The sequence below is a fragment of the Leishmania braziliensis genome, chromosome 28, assembly GCF_000002845.2.
Source record: "Leishmania braziliensis MHOM/BR/75/M2904 complete genome, chromosome 28".
Classification (NCBI taxonomy): domain Eukaryota; phylum Euglenozoa; class Kinetoplastea; order Trypanosomatida; family Trypanosomatidae; genus Leishmania; species Leishmania braziliensis.
Window position 1 is genome coordinate 663,026 of NC_009320.2, and position 10,359 is coordinate 673,384.

General features: G+C 59.9%; 2 protein-coding genes across 2 annotated transcripts; both read right to left on the reverse strand.

Annotated features, from left to right (window-relative positions):
• Nucleotide 1: 1 nt before the first annotated feature.
• LBRM_28_1870 (conserved hypothetical protein) lies at nt 2–660 on the reverse strand (the record flags this gene model as incomplete). Its single annotated transcript, XM_001566167.1, has 1 exon — nt 2–660. A coding segment is annotated over one exon (659 nt), but the record flags the coding sequence as incomplete, so codon positions are not given.
• Nucleotides 661–2,447: 1,787 nt separating this feature from the next.
• Nucleotides 2,448–8,774, reverse strand: LBRM_28_1880 (conserved hypothetical protein; the record flags this gene model as incomplete). Its single annotated transcript, XM_001566168.2, has 1 exon — nt 2,448–8,774. One exon carries the CDS (start codon nt 8,772–8,774, stop codon nt 2,448–2,450), a length of 6,327 nt encoding a protein of 2,108 aa, XP_001566218.2.
• Between the last annotated feature and the right edge of the window lie 1,585 nt (nt 8,775–10,359).

Consider the following 10,359-nt stretch of genomic DNA (forward strand, 5'->3'; position numbering starts at 1 on the left):
CTTCGGCGAAGACGAGGGCATCAGCGTTGATACTCGCTCACCCCCCTGCACCGGTTGCTGTCGCTGCAGTATGGTGAGCTCCTGCACACCTCGGCGCATGATGTCTGGTATCGGTGCCTGCTGCTTCCGCACTTGAAGGAGGTGCGCAACACGGCCGCGCCACTGATGCTCGATGGCAAGCGGTGTGGCGTAGAGGTAGGCCATTCCGTAGAGAAGGTCTTTGCCCACCTCGCAGACGGTCAAGGTCTGCAGTTTCTGTCCAGGTAGCGCTAACAATTCCGACCCCTCGACCGGTATTGGACGAGATGAGAAAATTATCTTGCCGCGGTGGTCCCGATGGAAAGCAGACATTGGTACATCAGGTCGCTCGACAAACGGCTTAGCATACCAGCTGTTCGCTGGTACCGATGGAAGTGGTGAAGACATGGTGGGGTTCCAGGCTGCCGTGGACGCGGACTTCGAATTCAGCGGCGACACCTCTGGTGTGGTGGAATGCTGGCGCAACATCGGTCCCGGAGGCACTCCGAGCGTGGTGTTGACAAGCACAGCACTGGGAGAGGCACCGGCGAGACGCGGGCGTGGCTGTGAATGCATCACGGAGGTCTTCGTAGGGGCCGGCGTCGGCACACTCAGTTGAGCGGATCTCGTCGGCTGCGGCATTGGTGTCGACGTGTATTACCAGTGAAATAAAGGGGGAAGAGGAAGACGAAGAGGGAGAGAGTAGACAAGCCCTGATGTGTGCCGCCTAATACTCTACCGTTGAGAGCACACGAAACGAAAAGGGGAAAGGGAGGGGAGTTGAAGAAGTGTGCGCAGAAGCCTGACAGGGTGTCAGGCACGTTCCCCGCAGGGGGCAACTAAGGAATAAAAGAGAGAAGGAATAGCCTCAGAAGATAAGCAGGATGCATTCCAATATATGTTCCCAACTCGTCCGAGCTGGCAGATGTTTTGCTTTCCACGGAAAAGCGTACCAGCCCGGTAGCCCCCCCCCCCCCCCGAACTCGCGTTCTCCATAGCTCTAGCGCTGGCAACGCTATGCGTGAGAATTTTGTTATCTTCCAGTCATCATCAGGTAACACTACGCAGGAAGAGGTAGACCTAATTACCCCCGGCCCTTCTTCCATAAACCAAGGTTCCCTGTCGTGGTGGATAAGCCATGGGGGTGAGTGGGTGGGGAAAGAGCAAGCTCCCACCGTGACTTGGCACCTCAGGGTCTAAAAGGAGCTGAGAAACATGATGGACTGAAGAGCAGAGAAACGGTTGGTAAAGCCTGCCATCGAAGTAAGCGCAGAGGGTACATTAGCTCACTTCTCCCCATCATCCTACTGTTGTTCGACCATCCCTCACTTTTTCTTCGCTCTCGTTACAACCCTACGAGGAGAAGAGCAGGATGTCGTACAGCGCGGAGCAAGCGCAGAGGACCGCGTGGATAAAGAGACGCTAGAGGAGAAACTGATGGAGCTGTGGTCTCTGCGCGAGCCAGCAAGGCTTTCGCTCTTATGCTGCCTTGCTTTACGCCTATGCATGATGGAGGTGCCTGTGTGTGAGGAAAATGAGAAGTCGGTAACCAGGACAGAAGGCGTACACGACGCATCAGCAGAAGAGCGCATTCAGAGAAGGAATAAACTGAACGAATTGAGGGGGCCGAGAAGTGCGGAGAGGGTAACTTACGAAGAACGGGAAGAGAAGAGAGTGTGGGTAATCGCATGACTGTGTAGCACGGCGAAGTCACAATGACCATCTCCTGCATGCGGCCCTTTGAAGCTGTAGCGCACGTGAGTAAGAGAGAGAGAGAGAAAGAAAGAGCGGTGAGGCACGTGAAGCCACTTGAGGGGATAAATGACTGTTTTGCGCTGCTCATCAGCCACCATGCCTTCGCTCGCGAACTTCTCTGACTCTTTTCTGCTGCGTATGCTTTGCCGTGTTGCTGATTTCAATTTAGTGTACATGTGCGCCATTGGGCGGTGCTTCCTATTGGATGAGTGGGCGCAACTGGGATTGCTGGTGACGGGAAGGGGAGAAAGAGAGAGAAACCGAAAGAACAAGGAGGCGGACAGAGACACGCAAGGAAGGGCATCTGGCGTGATATCTCAGAGGCACCTTCACCCTGTAGTGTATTCATCTCTCTGGGCGCGCTTGTGTTGCATGAGAAAGGAGCAGAAAACAAGAGGAAAAGGCCAACGTCGAGGGCGCATTCTCTCAGACACGCAGGGTGTGTGGAGGGGGGAGAGACACACGCCCTCACATGCAGACAGCCTAGGAATACACGAATCCACGCACACAGAGAGAGAGAGAGAGATGTTTGCAGGCATAGAATACACCTCACAGTCAACTAGCCACTGTGACTCAGCAGATGTTGCAGAGTGTGTGCAGCTGAGAAAAAAAAAGACGAAAAAAAAACACGCACTGACGCGCCTGCCCGTGAAGGGAGGCCGGATTGCACCTCCTCAGTGGGCAGAGAAAGGCAGATCGGCATCCTGCTGCATTCGTGGTGAGTACATCTTCGAAACGCTCTGGAAGGCCGCGGTGCGCTGCAGACGCCGACGGTAGCGCTCACGCTCTCCGTGCGTTTGCATGTCTTCGTACCGGTTTTCTCGGAAAGGAGGAGCGTAACCGTTTGGCTGGCCGCGACGGCACCGTGGCAGCCTTCGCTGCGGCCAGCCATCCAACCTTCTGCCCTCGCCCCTGTTGGCCTTGTTCTCTCCCCCGCCCTCCAGGGCAACCTTCTCGTAGCCGAGGAGGAGGTGCCGGTTGTGGCTCAGGTGGATATCAGCGCGGACGAGTCGAAGCGGAAGCATGCGCCGCTCCTTTGCCAGGCGCATGTAGTGGTACATGCGGCGCTGTGGAAGATAGTGAAGATACCGTGGGCATACGTGTCCCGCGGAGACGCCATCGACATCCTGCGCGGCGTCGAGCTTGATCTGGTCCCGCTGCCGATACCACGACGCGAGGCATGCATGAGTGCCGGTCAACACAGCAGGGAGTGTTGCGCAGCCTGGGTTGCGAGATAGCGGCCCACGAGGCAGCACGTCTATTAGTACATTAGAGTCGGAGTAGTGCGGCAGCCAACCATGCACGCGGCCGACCTGACGATCAAGCAGGTAAATCAGCTTGTGCAGATGAATCATGCGCTGGCGCTCCAGTGGCCAAGTGGCAGCCAAGGCACGCTTCATCAGACGCTGTTTGCGGTTGGCGAGACGCTCGCGGTGCCTCGCTTCGGCGTGCTGCTGCTTTGTCTGCCACAACTCCTTCATCTTGGAAATGATGGCTCGCAGCAACAGCTGGGCCTTCATCTGTTCGTAGAGAATTCGCTCCACCTCGGCGGCTGCGTCTGCGTAAGATGCACGGCAATCCCCCGCTGCCTGGTCAGTGGCGCCGTCCTTCATGACAAGAGCGTGCGTCTCACGCCGCTGCGCCCCTGGCTGGGGCGGGACAGACGCCGTTGAAAAAAACAGCTGATCGGCACCTGCATCAACGTCCCCTGGTGTCGCCGCCGCCGCTGCTGCTTGAAAGAGACGGTTCGGTGTCGATCTCGACACAGCATGCGACAACAGCGGCGACACCACCGACACACCACCAACCGCACCGTCAGTACGGCTGCCTCGCTTTTTTTCGATGACGCTGCTGAGATGCAGCTGTGACGCGCGCAGGCCACGGCCCCGCGCATTCCCGTCCTCCGCTGGCGCTTCAAACGGCACCAGCATTGACGGCACCAACAAGGAGGTGCGGAAATCCCTCGCCTGCGCCAGGGATGCTGGTGTCGCGGTAGCGGCTGAACCAGTCAGGGCATCGGTAGCGTCCCCTGCTGGAGACTCTCCAGCGTCCAACGCTGGCAAAGGGCTACTGGGTGAAACGGTCTGCGCTGCATCTGCCGCCACCCTACCCGTCCCTCTTGCAGTCGGTTGCGATGAGGATGTTTTGGGGGCAAACTCCTGCTGCAGCGTGTGGGTCACCTGCTTCATGAGCTCCGAAATCACGGTGTCGTATCGCACAGGGTCCATCATGAAGAGCTCACGAGCATCCTCCTGCAGCTGGTCCAGCTCAGTACGCACTGTAAGCCCGGCAGCACCCCTCGCTGCTTGCGGTGAGCGCTTGTTGGACGCCGGGCTGACGCCGGCACCTCGAGCCGTGCCGTGAAGCGGAAATTCGCCCTTAATGGCCTGCAGGAACTTGTGCACGTGCGATACCGTCTTCACATCAGCTGCAGCCGCTGCCGCAGCCCCCGTTGTAGGCAATACAGAGTGCGCCGCTACCAAGGGCGACGGCAAAGAAATGGGAGCGGTGTCGATTAAGCCGTGAGGGGCATCGGTGTCTCCTGGTACGCTGGAATCCTGACCACCGGTATGCCTTTCAAGTTCGCTGCCGACAGATCGCTCGTGCACTGGGTCGCGAAGAGAAGGGCCCAGCAAGTTCATCGCTGCTTCAGGTGGAAGCAGCATGTACGGCTTTGTGCTCCCCGGAGTCCGCTTCACCACCACGACCGGTGGTGGCATGAGCATCACTAGTTCTGCCTCGCCGCAGCACGGCTCGCTTTGCGGCGGCCGTAGTAATGGTGCGCAGGCAGCTGACGACTTAGTGGCAAACCTGTGGTAGGGCTTTTCTTTACGAGGTGTTGTATGTGGCGGGTGTGGCTTCGAGGCGGGCAGTGGTGGCGTAGTCGACCTGTCAGCTGCACTGCCGTCGTTCGCCACCCCCTGAACGGGAAGGGGACCTGGTTGCAAGGGGGTGAGCAACGGCTTCAGCATCGTCTCCGGCTTCGCCACTGGCGGTTGCGTGGACTTGGAGACAAGGAACGATCTGGATGCAGAGGCCCCCAGCATGTATCGCTCATCTGAGACTCGCCCGGTGGTGGCTTGCTCAACTTCGCCATGCTTCTCTTGGTGCTGCTTGGATGATGACAATAGTTGGGAGGCGTCCAAGTCAGTGGCGAGGAAGAGAGGTAGAACATGTCTGTCAATCTCATGGCTACCAGTGCGAGAAGTGCTGCTCCGATGCTCCCCGTCTACGGACGCCGACGAGTCACACAAGTGCACTCCCGCCATTTCCGCCTCGGTCGATAGCCGCGCAGGGTCAGTGGATCCCTCCTCACCCACACCATCTCTGAAGCCGCCAGAGCTCGCAGAGCCTCCCTTCGCATACGCGCTGCCCCTGGCTGCACCGCCTTCGTCGTCGGCCCCATCCATCATCGTCTGGCACAGGATCTCCGTCGCCATTGCGTCCACCGCGGAAGAAGCGCCGGCATCCGTCGTGCCCGGACTCGCCGCCATTTCCCGCGCCTCAGCCCCTTCACTGGAAAGCGCCGCAGCACCAGACGATGGCCACCCCTCCCCTAAGCTGAGAATCGCGCTATCGGGTATAGCCGCTAGAAGCTGCTCTACGGCAGATGTACCGGCCCCGCCACGTTCGCTCTTCTGCGCCGCGGCGACACCGTCGGCCTGCAGCACCGTCAGCACCACCGCATTTCTCTCAACTGCCTCCATCTCAGCGTGTGCATGTGGCACTCCCCATTCGTCAATGGGCCGTGGCACAAAGGAAAGAGGTGGACTGCAAGGCAGCTGCATCGGAGTCGCCAGTGACGGCTGACTCGCTTTGAAAGCGGAGCACGACGACCGCACCGCCACCGCCGCAGTGTCGAGCAAAGTCGCGTTTGAAGCGCCAGTAGTATTGATTGGTGTGGTAGCGGCGAGCGCAGTGGCAGCCACATCGGTGGACCCCGCTCCAGCAAGAGACGCCAGCGATCCGGACGTGCCTTGCCTCGCCCTCCTCTTCACTCTCTTGACGTCCGCCATTGCAGCTCGTGTGGATAAATTTAGAGTGTGGGTCCTTTCAAGGCTTTGTCTTCCAGGGCTCTTCGATGAGCCGCCTGACCCCTTCAGTGGCGCTGTCTTTGTACGTGCATTGAGGCCCTTCTTGCCCGCCACGCCTTTCTTCGACAGTACGGAAGCGCTGCTGCTGTCATGCGCTGCAGAGCCCGTCGTGATAGGTGTCGGCTTGGCAGGTCGAACATTGTGACTGTCCAGTGACGAGCTGCGCGCCTCGTCGCGGCGACGGTAGTCGCCATCGGGAAGCACAAAGAGGGCAGAGGCTACCGAGTCCCCCTCCCACATGTCGTGAGATGGCCGCTGGTGCTGCCCTACGCCACCGAAAGCGTCCGCGGCGCTGAAGCTGAAGGCATGTGCGTAGGAGACGGCTTTGTACGGCTTCACGGGCGTAAGCGTAAGCAGCAGCTGAGGTGGAGCGCCGGGAGTGACGCTCCTAGTCACAAGATTCCCTGTCACCACTTCCTCCACTGTTACTCCAGCTTCCACAGTCATCCTCAGGTTCATCAGTCGACGTGCAGAAACCTGCACCATAGCGGCTACGGGCTTGGCGGAGGCAGGTGCAGGAGTGGGGTCACTTGTGGCACCGTCGGCACCTGGGATTACTAATGGAGTGATTGACAGAGGCTTCTCCACGCGAAGCTCATAGTAGAGGAAGCCATCAGGCCCACTAGCCCCACCGAGAGTTACATAGTGGTCACCCCTCCTCGTCTTGCGATGTGTCGCTGCAGCACCGGTGTCCGCCCCAGCCGCTGTAGTGACGGACCCTGCCGCAGCAGAGTTGCGCCGCCTCCTTGCCACTCCAACAACGGTGAAGACAATGCCCTTGTCCACGAGGTATTCACGCAGCAGCTCCGTCTCCACTGACGCTGTCACCGCCTCCTCCGCAGCCAGCTTGCTCTGCGTAGCTGCGTCATGCAGAACCGTGGCTGTCGGAGCCGTCTCGCCAGCCTGGCGCGTACCGCCGCTTGGCGCCGTTGGCTGTAAAGTTGCAGCACTGATGGGCCGCTTGTATTGGCCATCCTCGGAAGCAACCGTCCGCTGTGAACCGGCGGAAGCGCCGGGCCTCTTGCCGCTACCTGTTCGAGACTTGATGTCATCTTGCCCCCACACCTGCGTCAGCGCTGCCGCCTCCCCTTTGCACCGCGCAGCCTCCTCGCGCGCGCGCTTTGCAGCCTCGAGCTGGAGTCGATGTCCAGCCAACTTCTGCTCGACCTCGGCCGCGTACTCAGCATCGCCCTTGCCAATACCCTCGGTCAGCTCGCGCCGGCGGGTTTCGATAAGGTGCACATAGTTGTGCAGCGAGCACAGCTCATGTAGATCGTGCAGCAGCCCAGAGCGCAGGTCACGCAGCTGTGCGCGCAACAGTACCTTCTTAGCACGGCTAGTATTGCTGCTAGCCTGACGCTTCCCGTGACGCGTTGCACTAGAAGAGTGGTGGAGCTCCTCAGACAGGTTGTCTGCCGATGAAGGCTGCAAGCGGCCACCGGCGGTGGGGATTGCACCTGACATGCTCGAGGGAGGCCGCTGCGCCCCTGATGCACTGACTCCAGCACTGCGCCGATTCCGGCCATCCTCCTCGGACATCCCAATCGACTGCAAAACTGTTTCGCCGAGGTCCTCCTCCACATCCTCAGCCCCGTCGAGCTCCTGTTGCCGGTCACGCTCCGCGACTGACGACGCTTGTTGGTGATGGAGTCGCATCGACGGCGCCGAAAGCGGTCGCATTTTCAGCAGCCTTCCCGCATCCACCTGTTCCAGCTCGTACTGGGCGAGCACCTCCGACATGAAGGTGAGCAAATTTAGTTGGTGCGAGTGAGCAGTGGGCGTGGGTGAGGCGGCGCTTGTGTCTTTCGGGCCTATCCGTGACCGCCGCTTCACACTGAAAGCCGGCATCGGGGTTGCCATACTTATACAGTTCACCCTGCCGTTAGCGGTAAGATCGGTGAGGGAGAAAGGCACCATGCTAGGTTCGCTGATCGTGGCTTCGAGGGAAACGCTGTGGCATTCGTGAGGGTCCAGCTCCGCTTTGTCCCACTCTCGTGCTGTGGCGGTGGTCATAGAAGTGGGCGACAAACGACTTAAAGCTCCCTCAGAGATGGACTGGCAAACTGTGTGGTGTACGAACGCAGCGGCTGTCTCCTCATCCGCTGTCCACGAACTCACACCGCGCGCCTCCTTCCCGACCTCTGCCCCTGCCCCGGTTGCCCGGGTCTCGTGTGTCCCTGCTGGCTGGGACTGCGGCATGTCTGTCAGAAGCTCTGTGTCGATGCTCTCCATGAGCCACTTCATGTGCGCCAAGTTCGACGACACTTCCAGCAGGTCTTCCTGCTCCCTTTTCGCGTGCTGCAGTCGCTGCCGCAGTGATCGGTCTGGAGGTGGCACTGCGGCGGCGGCGGCGGTTCCTGCTGTCATAACGAGCGACTGTACCTCTGGGTCTATCGCTTCCACATTACCCGCCTCCTCCTCGAGAGCCTCCTCCACCAAGTACAGATGATCCTCCAACTCCTGCACGAGCTGACGCAGTTGTGTGGCGTCAAGCTCGGTGACGCCGTTGCGCAGGAGGTCGTTGCTCAGCCTGCGCAGCTGATACCGCACCGCGGCCAGGTCAAGAGAAGACGCCGAGGTCCCTCTGTCCACGCCATGCCCACCGCCTCTGTCTTGGTGACGTGAGTTTGTGCCATCCCCTAAGGGCGCTGCCGCCACATCGCTTGTAGCCCGAGTCGTCGGCATTGACAGCAGGTTCAGTCGCTCCTGCCGCACCTTCTCCCTCGCGGCGTCGGCCAGTTCCAGCAAGTCCTCAATGTCCGCCTCCACGTTAGCGCGGCGCCCCACCAGCAAAAGTAGCTTTGAGTGCTCCTGTGCGAGAACCTGCGCGGCCCGCTCATTGTGGCCACGGAGCTTCCGGCGTGGAGGTGCAGCGCTCGCTATCAACTCGGCCGCCTTCGCCACCATACAGTCTACCTCCGCTGCAGCCACCTCGCCCGCCTTTGCCTTTTCGCTACAGTGGCGCCCCGACGTGGCTGCAGCGACTTGGATGCCACACTCGCTGAGGTCGAGGTCCACGGAGCTGTTGCAGGTGCTGCTGCCCTGACGGCTCGTGGGAGGCGAGAAGCGAGGGACACTGTAGGGCGCGTTCTGGTTGGGCATCTCCCTATCACGACTGTGCAGGCGACCCACTACCCCTCCCGGCGCGTTTGCCGACATCCGTAATGCGGTCGAAACATGTGGACTGCTGCGTTGACGCTGCTGACCACTACCTGGCGTCTGCGGCAGGTGCAAGCGTGGCAGCACTGAGTGACCGTCGCCACCAGTAGAATGCGCCAAGTCCTTGTTTGCCAGTACCGGCGGCAGTGCCGTGTTGGGAGAGGGTAAGGGGGGACTCAGGAAGGCAGGGTTGCCGTTGCTGGACGCCCCAGGGGGGGCAATGCGCCGAAGTCGCCCGTGATTCGCAGCAGCCGTAGACGCCGCCTCACCGTCCTGCTGAGTGCCCGCTTTGCGGGCAGCGGGGGAGGAAACGAGCGATATGGCAGAGAATACGTTGCAGGAGTTGGAGTGACGGTGCATGAATGAGACCTTTCGACTACTCATACATTCTCCCTCGGCTGCAGCGACGCCATCCGCCGACTCATCCAGGCGTTTGCCGTTCCCCTTGCGTGAACTACAGATGAAGGTATTGCCGAGACGCTTTAGGTAGCGGGACGAGATCACCTCCTCTGGAGCCTGCGACGTTGGCATCCAGAATCGTGGCGGCGGCAGAGACATCGCGAAGGCGGAGTGGTCCACTGCTGGTACTGGCGGGGCAGCAGTGCTGACAGCGGCAGTATTCGCCGAGGTGTGAGAGCGAATGGAGGAATGCATGTTCGACGGCGGCAGCGTCGTCCTGCCGGCAGACCCCAAGCTGGCTCGCGAGAAGATCGTCCACTGGGTATTATGTTGTGGTGTGCGTGTGCATGTGTTGGTAAAGTCTGCAAGTTCTCCCTGGCTGCGTCGCGAGTGGGTGGGTCAGTGCGCGTATAGCGCTCGCAGTCTGCTTGTGCGGCTGCCGCTAACGCCTTCGCATGCGGCAGGCAGGCAGGCAAGGCGGAGAAAATAGACGCGCAAACGACACTTTTATTTTGGGGAGAGAACGGGAGGAGGAAGAGGAGGAGGGGGGCGCCTGCCGTGGCAGTGGGGTGCGTACAGCGGCAGAAAAGCGAGCAGTGAAGGAAAAAGGTGAGAGGGGGGGGGGGGGGATTTTAAATAGTTATTGGTGTTGTGGGGGGGGGGGGGGTGTTGGGGTTGGTGATGGTGGTTTTGTGTTTTTGGAGTGTTGTTTGGGGGGTGTGAGGTGGGGGGTTGGTTGTGGGGGTGTGGGTGTGTTGGGTGGGGGGGGGTGGTTTGGTTGGGTGGGGGGGGGTAGTGTTGTGTGGTGGGTGTTTTGTTTTTTTTATATTGTGTTGGGTTGTTTTTTTGGGGTATTAAAAAATTTTGGGTGGGGGGGGGGGGGGATTTAATGTGTTGGGTGTTGGGTGTTGGGTGGTTGTGTGGGGTGATTTTT